Source organism: Psammomys obesus, unplaced genomic scaffold (genome assembly GCF_907164565.1).
Source record: "Psammomys obesus unplaced genomic scaffold, mPsaObe1.curated_primary_1811, whole genome shotgun sequence".
NCBI lineage: Eukaryota > Metazoa > Chordata > Mammalia > Rodentia > Muridae > Psammomys > Psammomys obesus.
The window spans coordinates 4465751-4487024 of NW_026596046.1; the positions used below are offsets into that span (position 1 = coordinate 4465751).

At 47.0% G+C, this 21274-nt stretch overlaps 1 protein-coding gene across 1 annotated transcript in view; it reads left to right on the plus strand.

Moving 5' to 3' along the window:
* Window positions 1–21274, plus strand: part of Pcsk6 (proprotein convertase subtilisin/kexin type 6) — a gene marked incomplete at its 5' end in the record, with an annotated part of 183756 nt that overhangs the window by 25473 nt on the left and 137009 nt on the right. Inside the window, one exon of the mRNA XM_055623317.1 lies at window positions 21004–21108. Coding sequence (XP_055479292.1) covers window positions 21004–21108 — 105 coding nt within the window. The remainder of the gene's footprint in view (window positions 1–21003; window positions 21109–21274) is intronic.

The following is a 21274-nucleotide window of genomic DNA, read 5'->3' on the forward strand; positions in this document are numbered from 1 at the left end:
TCTTTCCGGGTCTGGGCTACCTCACTCAGGATGATCTTTTCCAGATCCATCATTTGCCTGCAATTTTCATGATGTCCTCGTTTTTAATAGCTGAATAATATCCCATTGTGTAGATATACCACTGTTTCTTTATCCATTCTTTCATTGAGGGACATCTGGGTTGTTTCCAGTTTCTGGCTATTATGAATAAAGCTGCTACGAACATAGTTGAGCAAATATCCTTGTGGTATGGTGGAACATCTTTTGGGTATATGCCCAGGAGTGGTATACCTGGGTCTTGAGATAGAGCTGTTCCCAATTTTCTGAGAAAGTGCCAGACTGATTTCCAAAGTGATTGTATAAGTTTGCACACCCAGCAGCAATGGAGGAGGGTTCCCCTTTCTCCACAACCTTGCCAACATGTGCTATCACTTGAGTTTTTGATCTTAGCCATTCTGATAGTTTTTAAAAATACTTTCCATTTGCTGGCAGAAAGAGTTAAATGATGTGACTTTCAAATGCTCTTGCATTTTATGGACTAAATTCACATTGGTTGTGGCAGCTTATTGTTCCTATGCCACTGAATCTGGTTTTCTATGCTGGCTGGGAGTTCAGAGTCTGTACTCATGGCCAAAGCCTTCCAGTACAGCCCTCTAATAATGCCCCAGCCTCATGAAACTTTACCCTTTCTGTTTTCTGGATCAGTTTGTGTAGGACTAAGATGCTCTGTTCCTTAACGTTCCGTAGCGATCTGTCCACGTGTGCTCTGCGTGAGAGATGGATGTCTCCTCACTGCTTCAGTCGCTCCGCAGAAGGTCTGACTAATCCTTCTCTTTAGATAGTTTCATAAATCATAATTTTCTAGTCATTTGCTCTTGTTGCCTTAAGTTTTCAAATGTATCAGCTTAACATCCCAGTTGAGTGTTTCCTTATTATTCTTTAAGCCTCAATTTTATCTGCAGCTGTACCTCTCTTTTCATTTGTAATTCTACTTCTCTGAAATTTTTTTTTCCCTCCCGTGTCTGTACTGAGGTAGATTTATCTCTCCTGCTGGGTTTTTTGAAGGAGTCTTTCCAGCTGCTTAGCTTTTCGATATTACTAATTTATTTACTGTTTTACAGAGTTCTTCTAACTTTAACTCTCTTCTCTGTTTTCTTGAACGTGAAAATATTTTTTTAGCTGGGTGCTTGATACCATGAATGTCCATCACCCCTGTTTCAACCAGTGTGGGAAGGGATGTAGTGTCCCTTCTGAGGTCATGTTCAGTGGTGTTTGTAAGTCTTTCCGCCGGTATTTTCACTGCATTATGCACATCTGAACCCAAATTATGACGTTTGACTGAGTTGTCTAAGCACATATGCTAATGCATGCTAATTTCTACTTGTGTGGGACTTTTCCTCTCTTGCTGTTGCCAACAGCTAGCTTAATTGTTTTCAGATCAGCTATTGTCTTGGAAATTAATTCTTTGACCCTGAAGAGTTTTATTTTAGGCTCTGGCGCCTCACCAGTCTCTGGAGAAGAATGTTCTCCACTGTCATAGGCTAGAGTTGAGTTGCACCTGCTGGAGGCATACCTCTTGGCAACGTGGCTCAAACCTTCTCCACTTCAGTGATGCGTGTCTCTGTGACCTGGCTTGAGACTCAGCCTTCTGTGTGTGGCCTCTGATGTCAGGAGACCTGGCGGGTGAAGAGGGCTTAGGTCGATGGAGTTGTGAGAGTACCTAAGCATAGAGAGTAACATGAATATTGTTGAGGGAAAGCCAGGGCATGGTTTAACCTCTGCAGAGAGAACCAGAGAGAAGAGGAGGAGTGGGCCTAGCCCAGAGGCCCAGGGAAAGGAGCCTTTCGCATAGTCAGGAGAGAGTTGTCTCCTGTAGGGGAAGCACCGGCAGGGGGAATGCCAACGGCTTGGACTAGGGTGTCCTTGGACGGCAGGGCAGGGTCAGACCTGTATGGAGACTCTAATAATGTAGTGTGATTGGCCGTGTAGTAAGGATATATGTATGTACATACATACATACATGTATGTACATGTATGTATGAAGCTGTATGAAGACAGTGAGGGTAGAACTGGAAAGGAGGAAGTCAGGCCATTTGGATTCTAAGAGAACATAGTTGACATAGCTGCCTAAGAACTGGAGAACCAGGTCACAGTGGAGGAACCAGGAGTGGTCAAGGTCACGATGAATTATGGTGAGGGGGGGACATTGGTGTGAGGCCTGCCTGCACCTGTGCTCATGGCTACTTGGATGAGGGGGCCAGGGAAGCGATCAGGGAAACAGGATAGTCATTCACCTGGCTATGGAAGCCCCATGCCGGTGGCTGGAAAGTGACAGACAGAAGAGAAAATGGAGCCCTGTGGTGGTAGGCAACATGGGACGGAGGAGGGAGGATGATGGACCAGGGAAATGGAGCCTCAGGGTGAGCCATGACCACTGTGTTGGCCCGTATGCCCCCTTCCCTGGATACATGACCTTGGCTGTAGGAGTAATTGATTGCATAACCCAGAACATTTCTGAGACTGCAGGTGGGAGCCAGAGCTGCTTAAGCCAGGGCAACAGGGCTGAGGAAACAGGACACACACACACTACTTATTAGAAAGGGTCATCAAGCAGCCAAGAGGGCACAGGGGAATAGTAAGGGATAGATGGGTATTTTATTTGTTGAAAGACTTTTTTTTTTCCTTTAAAAATGATTCCCATGGGCTCAGGAGGAGGAGGAGGTGGAGCTGTGGGACTCAGGAAGGAGAAGTCATCTTGCAAAGGTCTGATGCACAGAACGAGGAGGCAGGTTGTAATATCAGGGACACATTGCAGGTGCTGGGTAGGAGGGGAGGCTGTCTGTCATGCTGAAGGACGGCCACAACAGTTGCTGGCTGCAACGGAAAGTGTAAGAAGATGACTGTTGGGAGTCCTATTCACCCCCTCCTCCCCTCTCCCTTGCACCCATGATTTCCTGGCCACCCTCCCCTGGGATTTCCAGATGCTCTAGGGCTCGGGTAGCCTGTCAGACAAGCTGTGTCTCTATTTCCTCATCATTTCGCAGATCCCGGGCTCTGCGAGAGCGACCTCGGATCTGCGGAATGGTGCTGTGTGACTTCTCGTCAACCTCAAGCACTTTCCACCTTGGTGGAATAGACCAGGCCCGGTGATCAAATGTAACAGGGCCCGGGGCGCAGTTTGTTTTCTTTTTGTGTGAAGACTCAGGTAGAAGCTGACAGAGGTAGAACAAAAAGCTGCCCAAATTCAGGAGCGAGGTTATAGAGTGGCGTGGCAAGTGGTTAGACCAGCTCCTGAGAAGCCAACGATGTTTCTCCAAGTCTGTGTCTTTCATTGGCATTAGAGAAAAACATAACAGAATGCATCTTTGAAAAGAGCCAGCCTGCCCCACTCTGCTGAGAGCTCTGGAGACAATGGCATCGCCAGGCTGTCTTCTGTGATGCCGCATTCCGTCTGAGGTGGCGGTTTTCAACCTGCAGCTTATCCTGCCTATCAGGTAGCTACATTAGAATTCATGACAGTAGCAGAATCACAGCCGTGATCTAGGAGCAAAATCATTTCATGTGTGGGAGGGGGCACATGAGGAACTGTACTAAAGGGGCGCAGCATGAGGAAGGTTGAGAACCGCTGGGAACCTGCAGGGGGACGCACTCCATGGAAGCCATGGGCAGGCCTTGGAGGTGGAAGATGTTGGTAGATGGGCAAACAGAACCAGCCAGGACCTTGCGTGAGTCCATGCTGAGGGCTCATCTGGGAGCCAGACCACATGGGGCTGGGGGTTTGGAGGTGGGGTGTGGGGGAAGTGCAGGGATTGTAAAACCAGGACTGCACTATCTACCTGGCTTCACTAGGGCATTTGCATTTGTGTCCCTGAATTTGTGCCTCGGGCCAATGCTACATAGAAACCTCACTAAATGAGCTTACCGCCCACTGCAGTGCCTCAGAGCCACACAAGGGGTAGAATGACCTCACACGGCTGGAGCTGGAGCTCACGGCAGCCACTCCACAACCTGTTCCCGTCCTGGGGTGACTGGATGGATTTGCCCGTCACTCTTTGAGGGAAGGCACCTGGCAGCCGTGTCAGATCCTCACTGTGTGGCTGATGCCTGATCTCATGCGGGGTCACTGTGGAGCCCTTGGAGAGCAAGTCCTGTAAGGCTACCACATGGGGAGTCACCTAGAGCCTGGCTGGAGCCAGTTCCGTCTCTGGAGAAGATGTGTCACCGGCATCGGGTGATGAGGGTATCGGAGACACCAGCTGTCAACTCCAGCAGGCAGTGCGCATACATCAGACAGGCTTTCACAGACCCAGATGAGCAGCTTCCAAGCTCAGAGCGAATTTGTCTTTGCAGACTTGTGAGCATAAGAGATGACATACGGCATGAATTTGTTTTGCAGAATCAGAACTCTGGGGCTTAAAAAAAAATGTCTCAGCTTGGAATCAGTCATGTATTGCAAACTCAGATGAGAGTGTAAGAGTCAGTGGGTAAGAAATGTTAGCTTCAGAGAACTGGAAAAGACAGCGGATTGCTAGACGTGGCTGCTGCCGCATGGCCTGGCAGCTAGGCGTCCAGGGCGCTTGTGTGTGGCTCGCCACCCTAGCATCCTCCTCTGCTCCTGCTGCCCCTTTGGGTGGAGGCCTAGCCAGCAGAATGCTGTTTCGCTCACTTTGACCTTTTGGGACTCTTTCAAAGTAGGATTATTTCCCCCGTGGAGCCACCAATAAAATAGATTCTTTCTTTCCTTGGTATCTGTCAAAGATTAGTTCAAAGGTCCCCACAGGTTCCCAGGTCTCAGTTTCCTTATGAAACTGTGTAGTATTTATAGGGAGCCCGCACGCATCCTCGTGTGTACTCTAAATCACCTCTAGATGACTGATCATTCTTAATACAGTGCAAGCATGGTATAAATTGTTGTTATGTTGTCCTGTTTAGGGAAGAAAGTCCCAGGGAAAAGTCTGTATGAGGTCTCTACATTCTTAGTACAGATATACTAGCCAGCCTCCTAGGTCTAACTTGTAATTGGCTCATGTCAGTAATAACAATCTTTTTCTTCTTCTTCTCCTTCTTCTTCTTCTTCCTCTTCCTCTTCCTCTTCCTGAATGTTTTCAGAAAGGCTAGTTGAATCCAAAGATGAAGAACTCTCAGATACAGAGGGCTGACTATATACTTGAAAAAGAAAAGAAATTGAAGGACAAATGAAATATGCTATCTAACCTTACAACTGATTTCATTTGGTCCATTTGTCCTCCTAAATCGGAGTGATGCTTGTTCCTTCCTTTAAGAAATGTATACAAGAAGCTCCCAGGCCCCTCTAAGACCTTTCCTGTGCTGTATGCCACAGTTTTCCTCCCTGCGGTCTTGCAGGCAAATACTACTGTTCTCCTTATGTGGAAAGGGAAATGAAGGAGCTGTACCCAAAGTCCCTTTTCAATTAAACAGGGCTAGCATGAGCAGCCTGCCTCCAAAGCCAAGACCTCACTCAGTTGCTGAGTTAGGTCCCACTACACTTCCTTTCTAGTTCTTGCAAGGTGGTAACTGGAAGGCAGATTCCTTGTCTCCTTCATGTCCTCACCCATACCCAGTCTCTCACTGGAAGAACAGAAGATGTGTTGTCTCTGCTAAGCCTCTAAGAATGCAGGTTCCTGTTTGTATATCAGGATACATTTGGTAGATGACGGAGCTTTGTGATGTCCTCTGAGCCTCCGGTGACAGGGTGGCTTCTCTTGTGCCTCTTTCATCTTGCTATATTCATTCTTATTGATCCCTCTTCTGAAGGGTGCTCTGGGTCAAATGGCTGCTTATGTCCATGTTGAAAGGATCCCCGAGGGAATGGATGGGTGCCCATAGAGACCCATGGTGGCTGACTAAGGTGGAAACATCAGTCAGAGGAGGAAGAGGGAGAAAGGGGCAGAGCTACCCAGCAGTGGTGGGTAAGCACACAAGGAGATACAGAAGGCTGGGTGGATCTTTCTTGGGTCCCTGGGCACATTCCTGTGTGCCTCATCTCAGGGGGCCCTGGGTGGAGAGGGCACGGTGGGGTGACTGATTTCTCCTGTTTTTCTTTCCAACAGTTAGTTTAATTGATCAGTGATGTGGAGGTTTTTACTTCAGAGATGAAAGTTCCGCCCACGTTACTTATCAGCAAATATTCCAAAGACCACAGGTGCTGAAGTGGCAGAAGAGCTAAGCCGGCGCCTCTCCTCCTTTGAGAGAGGAGAAACTGAGGCTGGCAAAGGATCAGAGAACCCCAGTTCCAGAGGACTCATTGTCCTCTTCAGACCTCCAAGGGTATCAGCCATATATGTGGCACATAGACGGGCACACAGGCAAAATATCCATGCGTGTAAAATAACAATAAATAGCTGGGCACACACCTGTAACCCCAGCACTCGTGGAGGCAGAGGCAGGCAGATCCCTCATGAGTTTGAGGCCAGCCTGGTCCAGGACAGCCAAGAGTACACAGAGAAACCCTGTGTTGAAAAACCAAAAATAAGTAAGTAAAAATAACTAACTAAATAAATATAAAATATATTTCTTAAAAGTTTACCTTGAGCTGGGCACGGTGGTGCATTTGGGGAGGCAGAGGCAGGCAGATCTCTGCAAGTTTGAGGCCAGCCTGGTCTACAAAGTGAGTCCAGGACACCCACGGCCACACAGAGAAACCGTGTCTTGAAACTCCCCCTTCCTAAAAAAGTTTTTTCCTGTATGGGGCTCGGAAGATGGCTCAGCAATTAAGAGCTGAGTGCTTTTCTGGAGGACTTAGGTTTGACTCCCAGCACTCACATATTGGCTCATCACAGTCTGTAACTCTGGTCCCAGTGAACTCAACACCCTCTCTGACTTCTGCAGACACAAGGTACACAGACACATGGGTAGGCGAAACACCCATAAACACACATTTAAAATCATTTTTTTCTGTTTTTCTGGACCCCGGGCTTCCCATTTTGATAAAACAAGCTACTGGGGGTCAGTACAGACACGTGGTCACTGGACTACCTGCCCTGCAGGCCCCAGGGCCACTTCTGAGGATGGGTATCAGGTAAAGGGAGCTGAGCTTGCGGTATTATTCAAGGCTCTCTTATGTGTTAATACAAGGCAGACGACTTAGGGCGGACCAGAGAGGCCAACTCTGACGAGACTGCCCCTTTCTTCCTTTTCTGTGTCATTTTTCTCCTTGAAGGAAACCATTTGGCAGGGAGAGCTAGAGGAGCGGAAAGATCTGTCTGGAGCCATGGTGGCTAGTAAGGGAGCTGTCAGCCTTACTGTGCCTACTTCCTCTCAAGTTCCTGTATCCACAGTCTCCAACATGCTAAATGACACAGGAGACCACTCAACTTCAGGAAAGACATGGACAAACCATAGGAGATACTTCTTTGAAGGGTGATGAAATACGAGTAATGCAGAGCTTACCTTCTGAACCATGTTTTTGTGCACAGTTGTGCCGTTAAGTCCATTCACGCTGATGTATAACTGTCACTACCAACCATCTGGTACAGCCCAGCATCACCTCCTCAGCCACTAATGGATGCTTGGGCTGCTCCCGCTTGGCTGTTGTGAGCGGTGTTTCTGTGAGCTCTGTGTCTCTGATAGCTCCTGCTTTTGCTTCTACTGGATATAGAAAAGTCTTAATTTTTAAAGCGAAAAGTTTTAAGATTCATTTCTCTAAACGTCTTTTAGTTTCCCTTTGGATAATTACTCTCAAGTGAGGGTTTTAGAAATTAAAGTTTAAATCATTTCTCTCATAAAGGCAAATCTTCCTTCTCTCCACACCCTCTTTTGTAGCCTGACCATCTCTTCCAACGTCATCTTCCTCCATGAAGTAGATGACCCAAACAGTACCCCAGCTCTGACCCTCCCTTCTAGCAGGTTTGGTAGTGGGCCAGCGTGAGTGCCCAGTGTGAGTTTATTCTGGATCAGATGGTATAGGCACCCGTGTGCCGCCTGCTGTGCGCTGTGCCCAATGTCACAGATGACAGCCATAACAGTCAGAGGCACAATCTGGGTTTGTCCCAGGATTTCTCTTCCACCTACAGCATTCTGAGGATAAGGCCATCACCCTGCTTCTCCTACCCTCAGGGAAACAAAAGGTCACGGGGGCCTTTTAGAGGCAGGAAAGCCTGAGCCAGTGTCCAGATACTAGCCACAAGGGCCACGGGCTGCCGCAACCTGCACACATGTTTGGGCCGGTCTCTAGAGTAGTAACCTTTAAGATAAGATGCTAATGTTAAAAACTTGGGTGCACCTCGTATACGATCTGGATATTGGCTCCTTGAGGGAGAGTTTGGAAACCTCTGCCTCCCATCAGAGGGTCCCTGCCTGGACCCTTCAGGTTTGGACCACCTCTCCTAGCTAGTGAGACCAGATGTAGTTAGACCAGGGTGCTTAGCAGGCACCAGGGACGCAAGGTGTGACCTGATCCTTAGTAATGAGGTGGCTGCAGGGTAGCCATGCTATGGAGAGGTCATGAGTCTTACCAGCATGAGATATTTAGCCCTGGGGACGTTATGGGCAGGTCCACACCTGCTGCAGCCTCCCTATCCAAAATGTCACCTTCTATGGAATAAGTCTCCTTCTCTTTCTTGTGCAAAATTCCAGGGCCCCTCAGCTTCTTCTTTGGTCGAAGGAGGGAACAGTGACAAAATTCAATTAACCCATCTGTCAATTACAACTCGGAGCTAGAGAAAGGGGCTCAGGGATACATCACAGGAGTTGAAGCATTTCAGCTTGTGCCTTCTAGACCACAAATTCTATTTGTTTGTATTGGCGCAGGGTACCATGTAACCCAGGCTGGCTCTGAACTCACCGTGTGGCAAATGGTGGCCTTGAACTCTTGATCTTCGTGCCCTCCCTTCTCAATACCAATATGCCTGGCTAGACCACAATTTCACTGTTTGTCTTAGTCAGCTTGTCTTTTTCTGTTGCTGTGAAGGGACACCATGACCATGGTAACTCTTATAAAAGAAAACATTTAGTTGGGTCTGGTGTACAATTCAGAGGTACAGTCCATTATTATCATGGCAGGAAGCATGGCAGAACCCAGGCAGACATGATGCTGGAGACGTAGCTGAGAGTTCTACATCTGGATTCTCAGACAGCAAGAAGAGAGAGTCACTGGGCCTGGCTTGAGCTTCTGAAGCCTCAAAGCCCACCTCCAGTGACACACTTCTTCCAACAAGGCCACACCTCCTAATACTGCCACTTCTTATGAGCTTATGGGGGGCATTTTCATTCCAACCACCACAGTGTCCACTGGGAAAGGGAACTGGGAGGTTAGGCGCCAAGTTTTGCTGCAATAAAAAAAAAAATGTAGAAACAAAATTGCAATTAGTCACAAGCTCCCAGGAAAGTTGCTATCTTGTAACACGGCTCTTGGCAAGAATGTTGCTGGCTTGCTCCCCTCAGCCCCAATGCTCTAGTGCATCTGTCACATAAACAAGGCCAGGCTCTGCAGAACTGCAGTAGGTCCCTTGCCTGTCATCATGTGTGAGCCTCACTTTCCTCAGGTGCTCAGTGGTGGTCCTCACTGGTGATGAAGTTTGGATTCGAATGCTCTGCACCTGTTCAAGGCTTAGTTGCCAGCTTGATGTGATTTGGGAAGAGGGTAGAGCCTTTGAGAGGGGTGTAGATGCGGGCATGCTCAAAAAGGGCTGTGGAAGGCCAGGCCCTCCCTCTGCTGTTTTTCATTTCTGGCTACAGATGGGTGGTTTTGCTCTGCTATGTATATGCCCCAGGATGTTCTGGCCCAAACAGGCAGCCAGGACCACCTAATTGCAATTTACGACCTCCAGAACTGTCAGGTAGAACAAACCTCTTTCTCTTCACAAATTAATTGCCTGGGATATCTTGTTATAGTGGCAGGAAGCTGAAAAACTGTAGAGAAGGATTCTGTTCAGAGTGAGGGTTACATTTAGTGAGCAGATCCCATCAGCAGGGTGGGCCGTAGGGCAGGATGAGGTTGGCTTGTGGCTGAAGGGCACAATACAAGGGGATACCAAAAGACTCCACCATTAAGATAGATAATAGTTACTGCAATATTTGAACAATTAATGCATGAAAATCCATGAAGAAGTTTATTAAAATTTGCAATCCAGGTCAGTGGTGCTGATTTCTCCTGGTGCCTCAGGTTCTAGTGTGACCTACAAGGAGGCTACAGCATTGCTGTTGAATCTCTTCTCCTCTTAGAGCATTCAGTGCTGTTTTTTTTACTTTCATGACCTAATCCTTTTTTTTTTTTTTTCTTTTTTGCTTATTAGTCCAGTTGTTTTGGGGAAAGTTCTTCCAATAAGGTTAGTCAGGTCTTGATGGAAGTATTACAGAAGTGACATTGGTTGCCATGGTGCCTGACCACAACTCAGCCTGTTTTCTGTTACTAATAACAGTAGTACAGAGTGGGTAAGTTATAAAGAAAATGATGTTTATTTTGGCTAACGGCTCTGCGGGTCCAAAGTCAAGGGTCCATACTTGTAATTGTTTCGCTGCTGGCAGGGTCCCAAACTGGCTCAGAGCATCATCACGTGGCAGGAAGCAGGGAGAGTATGTTCGGAGGCATCTCTTCTCTTCTTACAAAGCTACAAAGATTCAAGTCATGAAGCCTTCCCCCTTGAGCTTATCTAGCTGTATTCACCCCTGGAGGATCTCACCTCTAGTCATCAGGTTGGGTCTTCCACCATCTTGAAGTCTCACAGTGGGGCTAAACCCCAGCATAAGGCTTGGAGGAGGCACACCATCCTGAGCCATGCACAGCCCCTGGCTCCTGTTTCATCACTTCACAGGTAATGCTTCTGTAGGTCAGTTGACTCAGGTGTTGTTTTGTTTTAATCAGAATTTACACTGTAAAATTTCTCCTTTCCCCCTTATAGTCCTAAGCATTTTGTGTAGTGCTACTTTGAAACCGTATGAAGCACAGCAGAGATTCCTTTGAAAGCTCACATTTATTACTAACTTACTCTTGTCTATAGGGACTCTCAGTTTCCTGTTTTAGTCAGAGATTATAGCTGCATTAGCATGTCTGTCTCCTGTGTAGCTTGGTCAGTGGGTGCCCTTCAGTCTGGTCTCTGTATCCTTCTGAAATGTCTCTAGAGTCCTTCGGGTCTTAGCTTGCTTCCTGCCAATATATGATACTGCACATTCTTCTGCGTCCCTGTCCCCAGGCCCAGACACTGCTCACAGAGTTCCGTTCCTTTAGTGGGGAAATGGTATGTGTTAGCACTGAGGGCTGCACTCGTGGAGGGCTTCTTGCTTTGGAGTATGGTTGCTGTCAGGCTGGGGCGTTGAGCAGTTGAAACCACGTGATGCTCTGCTCCTGTGACAAAAGGAAGCGAGTCTTACTTTGTCTCACAGTTTCGGAGTTTTCAGCCCATAGCCTTGTTGCTTTTGGACCTGTAGCAAAGCAGTAGATTGTAGTGAGAGTGTACAATGGAGCAAAACTACCTGCTTCATGGCAGTCAAGGTACAAGAAAGAGAAGGTCCTGGGTCCCACAGTTCCCTTCAGTGGCTGTCCCTCAATGATCTAACTTCCTCCCACTGGGCTCCGCCTCTTTTAATGGTTCTTTCGCCTCCCCACAGCTGGTGACCAAGCTTTTAGCACATGGGCCTTTGGATGACACTTGTCCAAACACCCATGCGTTCACTTCTCTATCTATATTGAAAACTGAACTTACAAGGATATCTAATTTCAGTCCTTCACCAAGGAATTCTCAGAGTTCCACTTTATAAGAATGACCTTCTCCAGTGGTGGGAAATCTGGTTTCCATTGTTCCTGATGTATTGATACATTGGTCAGTGTCCCTGTGGCTCACCCATCTGATGTATTCATTGATTTCCATCCCTAAACTGGACACCTGATCGTATTCTGATGTCCAGAGAGAAACACTCTGCTTATAGATTCCCTCAGGCTCTCCATCACTGGGGGTGGGCTGCCTTCCTCACCTGCCGCCAAGCTGCAGCTGTGGTGCCTTGCCCTGGTCTACCCCAGGCCTTCCCCTTGTCCCCTCCCCACACATGCCATGCTCCCTTCCAAATGATACTTTTAGGATTGAAGACTCCAGGAGGGAAGGGTTGCATGTGTTACTTTCTAAATCAAATCCAAACACAAGAAGTGAATACCCAGGGGGCATTGACTTTAGGAATGAAGAACAATAATGAACTTCACACAACTGAGAATCCTTTAGCTAGTAAGCTCTTTAACGTGGAGGTCTTCAAAGTAAAGTCTGCAGAATGTTTGTAGCTGTAAGACTGTAAGCTCAGGCCAAGTGGGTGACCTAGGCTTCCTCATCAGAAACTGGGCTGTTTGCTCCAGCAACTCAAGGGAAGGAGAAAATGAGGTCTACAAAATAAAAATTAATGGTAATTTTTCAGGGATCTGCAGGAGGTTGACCAGCTTAATTGTACCATTTGGGTGTAAATGTGTTGGAGAACGTAATTTTAAAGGACTGACAAATCTTGCAGTATCTTAACGCGGGTGGGATTGTAATTACTGCAATAACAGAATGTGGCTGTGTGTATATGTGGCTGAAATGGGAAGCAGTTTGTTAAAAAAAAGTGCTTTTAAAAAAAAACAACAAAATGTCCATTCTGTCCCTCCGGACTTCCTTAATTATAAATACCAGGTAGCCCAGCACAGGCTAAATATAGGCCCGGTGGCCATCTCTATTTATAACATTTTTAGGAGGAAGTCACCAGAGCAATTCAGAATTAATTTGGTGTGTAGGTTTTTATGGGCTCTAATTAGTTGTGTTTTTCTTAAGCAGGCCAACTGGGATCAATAGCGTTATATAACTGAACCCAGGGGACCGTGACTTAGACGGTGGACTCTTCCAGAAAGCCAAGGCCTTTGAAAGATGTCAGCCCAAAGACAGCCCAGCGGTTCTAGAAGCCAGTGTGCCGCAGCTGCAGGGAAGACTTCTACGTCCAGCCAAGAGCAGGCTCCAGGGTGATAGGGGGAAGTTATCACAGCCAGAAGCTACAATTCTAAGAGCCATTCACTTGGAGACCTTGAAGGGTGACATTCTCATGGCTGCTTATCAGCTCTTCCCTGGTGGTGAGGTTTAGCTGCTCTAGCCTGTGGAGGTGGGATGATGTTTTCCTAGACTGTCCAAAATAAACACTTAGGCGACTCCCTGCAGAGACAGCTCCCAGGGCTGGCGGACTCTGGGAAGACTCGGTGTCTTCTGGGATGGTTGCTGGTCCTCAGCAGTGGCCCTGCTGCACGTCAGACATGGATCGACAGGGGCTCCTCCTTCCCTTCAAGTAATGCTGTCTTGAAGGGTGAGCTCCAGCTGGCAGCGCCGCCAGGCTCTGTAAACTCGAGAGTGAGAGTAAGTACTTGTGTTTAATAAAAACTCAAAGAGACTGCTCTCACGCTCCCTGTCAGATCCTCCCCTGTGCGGCTCTGCAAGCTCTTCGGGCTCCCCTCTCTGGGCGTACTCCCCGTGAATGAACTCCAGCCACCCGAGGGGAGGAGTGTCCCTTCTGGATAGCACAGAAGCTGCGTCTGCCCAGGTACCCACCACGAGTTGGTCCCCTGACTCCACAGCACATTTGCCAGCTTCATAACCATCGTGGGCGGGCCAGGGACTGGCTGTGAGAGAGTACACAAGATGACAGTTCTGCCTGGGAGGGAAGGAACTAGGGACAGACAGTCCTGCCTCTAGACTCAGATTTACCCTGGGCTACTTTATATAGGTGGGATGAGAAAGACACCTCACCTGTATCTACCTGGTATCATTTGGAGCTGGAATTCTGGACTTTGCTTTGTTTAACCACATGTTTTGTGAGCTTCTGTGTAGTGGAGACCTTGACAAGTGCTGTGGTTCCCTATTTGTTGAGATTTCAGCAAAAAGGGAGAATGGTGAGAGTCGTGGGACATCTGAGAAGGCTTCCTGGAGACAGTGATGCCTTTCAGATGAGGTTAACAGGAGCAGGAGCTGGTGGAGTCAGCGTCAGAGGCCCAGCATGAACTCACACAGGGCTATGAAGCAGCAAGAGAGGAGAAGAAGGGCTTTTACACATGGAAATGTCTCTTAAGGACAGAGGGCAAACCTGTAGCAAGAGAGTTGGCCTGCTTTGGTGGTAAAAATCCAAATGTGTCCTGTGAGGGGTTCATGCTGACCTCTGTGACAGTGATGAGCTGGATGGGGCTGTAGTGTGGTGATAATGAAGAGATGAATGGGTCGGCACAGCACCTTGGGAGTCTGTTAGTCTGAGCCACAGGCCTGTCCCATGGGATGGGGCAGTGGACCATTTAAGGGGATGCTTTGAGAAGGGTGTGTGGTACTTTCCACTGTGCTATGGAGCGCCACAGAAGACAGGCAGGCTTGGGGGTGGAGGCGGAGCAAAATGACGATGGCAGCTCTGGTTGTGGTGGGAGTTGTCTGCTGTGCCTTGAGCTGTGCCAAGCCTGAGGACAGATATGCTGAGAGTATGACTCCACCTCCCAGCACGTTGGCCATGACAATTCAGGGGACTCAAACCCATCTAGATGAGGGGAGAGGAGCGAAGGGAGACTCCGAGGAGCCAATGGCTGGAAATGTTGTTTTTATTTTCTCAGATGAGGGGATGAGATGAAAGCCATTCTCAAGCCTTTCTAGCTCTTTCTGAATTCTCGCTGACTGGTTCAACTCAGCTGTCTGGCCCCAACTTCTCTCGAAGCTGATGGATTCAAACTGGCTTCTCTTGGCTTCTTACTGAATTGCTCTGCCTGGCCTCAAACTAATTCTGGCAATATGTTTTAATCTTCTGGCTTCTTCTAATGCTCTGGCTCATTCTGTCTTCAGTTATATCTAGCTCGTACTCTGTGCAACCTGTCTCTGTTAAACTGTGCTGGTAAAAAAAAAAAAGTTTCAGTAAAAAAAAAAAATCTCTTCTTTGCCTGTGCTGCTTGTAAGTAGATGCTCTTTCCTGGCCTGTTCTCATGAGAGTTGGGTATATCCTATTTCTTACTCATTCTGTCAAATCTTTCTCTGATTCATCACTTTGTCCCTCAATTAGACATCACTTCTAAACCTGGCTGCTTCCTTACCTTCACTGTTTGGGATTCTGGGTGTGTACTAAGGGTATGTCTGCATTCCAGCTGGATCACATAGACCTAAAAGGTCTTGCCAGAGCAGCCATGTTGTTGGATTAAAATTCCTGTACAAATATCCCTGAGTCAAGTCCCAGGGGTGGGGGTGCAAGGGAGCAATCATCTGGAAGCCTGGGAAAGGCTCAGCCTCTCTCTTACTCCAGAACCCACAGGCCCCATTACCACCCAGACCTAGAACCAGAACCTCCATCTGGAGTCAGACCCAGCTCACAGCAGATTTGTTGGAGCTGTGTGCCTGGTTCTAAAGTATACTAGAGCAGGGAGCCCTAGACCTAGGGCTTCTGAATTAGGGCAGTCAGCACTGGCCCCAACAGCCATTTGGATGTGATAGTTGTGGGAAAATCAAAGATTTGCCTGGCTTTGGTCACAAGCTCTGCATAAACACATACACACATACTTACCCACATACCTGAATTTTTATGTATTTCTGCATACAAACTCCTATATATCCATATCCACATGTCAAATATATCCAAATATGCTTATATATATATATAGTCACAAACACATATATATATCCATATCCATATATACATTTGTATAAATATGCATATCTGAATATGTATGAATACACACATATGTATTTCAATACTTGTGTATCACACACACACAGCAGAACAAACAGGTCTTCATACAACCTTTGAACATCCCTCCATCCACACACATATACAGCCAGAGCCATACTGAAAATGTACCATTGAGCTAATTCCTGATGCCTGTAGTTTCCCTGGGAAACAGAGAAGGGCACTTGGTGAGCTACGTGCGTGAGCTCTGTGCAGAAACCCTCCTACTGAGGACAGACATCAGGGTTTGGGAATCCCCATGGCAGCTATTGGATTTTAATTGTTCCAAAAGATAGAGGCTTGGTGCCTAAGAGTCCTAGCTGTCATATATAACATGATAGACGGTCTTGAAGAGGTGACCTCACTGTTCCATGCCTCAGCTCCCCTATCTGCAAGACGGGCTTAGACTTAACAGCAAGCTGCTTGCGCTGTGAATTCATCTGGACTTTGAGTTTGCTGCCTGGGATGGCATGCTCATCTGGTGCTTGCCTGCTAAGCTGGGTGCGCTCAGTGCAGCTTGAGGAACTCCAGCGAAGGACAGAGTGGGCAGTCAGTCGCTCCTAATTCCATTCTCTCTTTGTACCTTCCCTTGTGTGCACCGTACACCTATATTATCTAATGTTTTGAAATGTCTAATAGAGCCTCCCGTTAGGGAGAATTAAACTATACTTGACTCCTCTCTCTGTGAATTCTTTTGATCTCATTTCTTCTAGCGCTCCGGTTGAGAACATTTAGCAAGTACTTTAATGATGTTTTAATGATATTACCAATTTTATCAACTAATGTATATGGTTACATATTGATGTTGAGTGGCGAAACGTGAGTATTTGATATTCAGCAAATTGTTTAGTGGATAGGGCTCTCGGAGTCTGATTCTGATGAACATGTTGTGAAAATACCATGGGCAAGAAAGGTCACAAGACCATATTGAATTTTCATGTTAAGGTTTAAGAAGCAGTGCCTCTTACCCTGCAGCAGGCGGCTTGCCTGACGAAGAGCAGATGGGGGCCTGGGAAGGGTAGAGTGGAACAGAACAGAAAGGCCACACGTCCACTGTGGTGGGCTTATCCTGTTCCCACAAAGGGCAGGGGAGAGGAGCTGCCCCCTGCTTGTGCATGGAAGGGTTTATGGCATCTAGGGTACCTGTGGAACGACAGATGGTTCAGAGCCTGGCTGGAGAAGTGCTGTGCCGAGTTGTGCCCAGTGATCATGGGAACAGAGCCCGTGTCTGGCATGAACTGTCCTAGCCCATGGCTCAGTGACAGCCTAGGATGGACAGCCATCCAGCCAGGCAACTGTTAATGTGAATGTGAGTGTCAAACAAGGAGAAGACTGTTTCTGGGCTGGCCGTGTGGCTCAGTGCTTAGTACATATAAGGTTCAGGGTTTAGTTGCCATTACCCATTTTCTTCCAGAAACGGCTTTGTGCTTCCTGCCTCTTCTGTCTATAGGAGCCTCTTATTGTCTGAGGTCTCACATCTCCTAGCTGCAGTTACCCACAGCCAACCACAGCCTGAAGATATCAAATAAAACATTGCAAAGCACGTTGTACGTTTCACATAGAGCTTACACTGCTTTGTAATCGTAGATCTAGTTACATTCATTGTGGTTGTTCTAATTTGTTATTAAACTCTATGCCTAAGTTTATTAATTAATATATTGTGAGTATACATAGGAAAAAAATCATAATATCTATGGGGTTTGGCTGTTGTTAGCTTCTAGTTCCTGCCCAAGCTTTCAGGGAGGAGACTCCTATGTTCTTACAAGCCTAGCTTCTGTCAGTTTAACCCTGAAGTTATAGCCAAAGAATAACAGTCCCCTTAAGCCTTATTTGAGTGTACATATGTCATTTGGTGTCAGCTGTCTTTGCTTGTCTTTGGGCAGAATGGTGGTGTTGCTAACTCAGAAATTTGGAAACTCCACTCCCCATATAACCGTGGGGCCTCAGTCTCCTCACACAATGGCCTCACGTTACAAATGGGAAGACTAAGGCCAAAGCAAGAGAGGCCAAGTCATAAGGCAATGAGTCCCTCTGGCTAGTCTGAGTCAGGGTCAGAGCACAATCAGACATCACCTGGTTGAACCGAGAGAGAGGACACATCCCTAAGAGAAACTCTGTCCAAGCCTGGAGCCTGACACCCTAGTACCCTGTCTTCTCTCCTCATGACCACAGCCTGAGGTGAGAAAGAGCAGTTTCCAAGCCTAGGAAGTACATCCTAGAGTCAGTGCTGCCGGGCAGTTCAGGTGAGAATCCCAGAATTGCTGAGACAGCAACAGGAAGTGGCTACATAAGCAAACAAGTGGGTGTGACCAGTCCAGTAATGCTAGAATAGGACCTGGGAATATAACCAAAGGAAGCGAAAACAGGGACTTGGACAAATATTGGCACACCCTGTTCCTAGTGGTGACAGTCACAGTACCCAGGTGCGGAAGTAACCTGTGTCCATCAACACGTGGATGGATATAGCCACACAAGGCAATGTTCATCGGCCTTCAGAAGGAAGGGAATTCTGGCACCTAATACAACATAGATAATCCCTAAGTCGTGATGCTAATCAAAATTAGCCAGGCACAAAAAAGGACAGAGCCTGTACTGTGTTAGCAGCTAGCTTCACAACAGCAGGAGGATGCTTCCTTCTCATCCGCCGTGAAGCTCAGTCCCCCTGCTGAGTTGTCCGTGTGTCCAAACAGGTGCAGCATTGGCCACTGCTGACCCCAGAGGCCATTTGTATAGTTAGTATTATGGGGACCATTTGTTCCTTTCCTTCTTCCAAGAGAAGAGCTCATCATTGGAGACCTTGTAGGCCATTTCTAAGGATGATCTCAGCAGCCCAGCGACAAGAGGACTTGGTGGCCTTGGGATGTGTAACAAGGGAAAGGTGGACTCCTCTGGTTTGGGCCAGTTACCCAGAAACCAGTACTTCCCTGAATGGCCTCCAGGCTCTCCCTTGGATGGCTGGGGGCTCTGCACTGAATCCAATCATTTGCCAGCAAACTTCATTCACCTGTTCACCAATTTCCCTATGAGGAAACTGGCTTGAATCTTAGAGTTAAAAAGATCAAAAGTTATGTGGCAACTCCCAGGGATAGTGACTGCTCATAAGCAAATTTATTTACCAATTGCTGCTGTCTAATAAGGCTCCATGATTGCCTCTGGCTAATAGCAGGTCGACCATGCTTTAGTAGTCTTTGGACCACTTGTTTGAAGAAGCAAGCAATGAGATTTACCTGTAGGAAGAGAAACTGCCCGTGTGCAAGATGGGGCAGTAACAGTAAAGTCTGTGATGGGGGGGGGGGGAGATATCTTGAAGTAGGAAATGAACAGAGATTTTGCATTGCGGATACTGTGCATTGACTGTTTACTACCTGCTGGGAACCCTGCTAGCCCCCTCATGGAAACAGGTGTCTCCTTCAGATCTTGAAACAATCCACCCTGCAAAGTGGAACTTAGAGTCTCACGAGGAAATGAAAACCCAGAGAGGCTAAGTCCAGGTTTTCCAACAGAAATGGAGTCAAGATACATGCAAAGCCAGATTTGTCCCAAATCCATGGCATCCCAGACCTTAAGAGCAGAATGGAGGGGCCTTGCAGAGGAGCCAGAGAGGCAACCCCAGCACACAGTAAGCTGTCATTTGTTAGCACCATAGGCTCTTGGCACCTAGTAGGCGACACTTCGCTGTCATGGTGCTCGATGTTCTTTGTATGTAAGAGCAGAATGTGCCGGAACAAACTTGAGTGGAGGGGCTATATTTTAAAAACAAAAGGCTGTCTCTAAAACATAAGAACAGGAAGCAGCCGAACTGCCAGGCTGGCTGGCGAGAAAAGCTGAGGATGGGAAAGACCCCAGCAGAACCTCCTTTGTATGCTTTGTCTTCTTGTGCAAAGATGTGGAAATGGCCACTCGTAGCATCTAAATCCCTCCAGGTGTCTCCTTGGGACCGTCATCCCTATTGGGCATCTGCAGGTTAGAGCAGACAGAATGGCTCTGAAGTTGGGGAAGTCAACAGCGTTGTATTGGGTAAAGTTTAGTTCTAGTTAAACCCGAGAGGAATCAATAACACATAAAAGAACAAGGGTAAGTAGTTTTATTCCCATTTTACTCATAAGAGATTAAGCTAAACAGGGATTGAACATCCTTGCTTGAAGTCGCGTAGCTAAGGTTTGAATGAGACTTAATCTGACTGAAACTATATGTAAAATTATCTCTAAATTACTCTAAAGAATGGCAGTAATATATATATGATGTGTAAAAATGGATAGTATTATAGTATATATTATATATACTTAACCGTGTGTACACGCAGAGGTAGACACACCGATTATACTCTTCCCTAAATGTACATATCTATGGTAAAGTCTAGTTTGTAAATTAGGCACAGCAAGAGATCAACAACAATAAGAAATAGAGCAATGATAATAATGGTCTGTCACACACGGATTACTTACTACTGGGATTTCCCATTAAACGCTTTCAGGCCTCAGTTGCCTACAGATAACTGTGTAAGCGAAAGCGTGGGTGGGTGTAGAGGTGGCTCACTCAAGGCTCAGGTGGCTGAGAGGGGCCACAGAAGTGTCTGTGTAAGTTCAGTCCACCTGCATTTTTAGGCCCAGCTTTTGGGGCTGATGGCTCACCAGTGATGTCATACAGCCAATGGCGGCTGGGACAAGCAGACCTCTGAAAGCTATGTCCTCACGCTCAAGGGTCATTTAACACCGGGCAGTTCCACATGACAGGGAGGGCATGAGCACTGACCTTTCTTAAAGATGTGGGAATCAGTTCCACCTAGTGTCAAGCTGAAACCTGTCCTGAAAAACTGTCCCTAATGGAAAACTGGGACACCCCAGGGGTCTGGATGTTCTCATCTGACCTCTTACAATGCCAGAGCAGATGGACCCGTGTGTTTTCCTTGGCTTCCTCCATGCACTTGAGAGTGAGCGTCCATTCTTAGAGATTCTGGTTTACCCATGGAGTGGAGAGGAAGGGGAGAGTTTATAATGAATATTTTGGTGCAGACCTGAGTTGACACTAACTTAGCTACCTCAGGGATACTTGACCCAAAACAAACACTAGCTCGTGTCTAAAAAAACTTGGCCATAATATTCTAAACTTAGACAATATTAACCACAGAGATGTGATGAGTGTGCTTCCTCAGAAACATTCCCCAGGGTTGTTTATCTGAAAACAACTATGCAAACCTTCCTTCCGGTTCATAAACACCGACTTTGTGCCAGAGACACAGGTGGGCAGCAGGACGGGGAGACCATCTCCTCTGGAAGCTGAGTGAGTCTCAGGCAGTGGGAAGCGCTTGTGGGAAGGAGGCCCGGTTGGAGCTGTCTGTGAGGCGTGTTGGAGAATGCTAACCTGCTTCTTGTTTTACAGATTGGGAACCTGGACGATTACTACCATTTTTACCACAGCAAGACCTTCAAGCGATCTATCCTGAGCAGCAGAGGTCCTCACACCTTCCTCAGAATGGACCCGCAGGTACACACCACAGGGCACGATTCCTTCCCAAGACAGAGGGCAGCTAGCTCTGCCCTCCTGAAAGTGAGCCGTAATGGATTTATATTCTAATTTATATATTATATTATATTATATTAATTATATTATATTATATTATATTATATTATATTATATTATATTATATTAT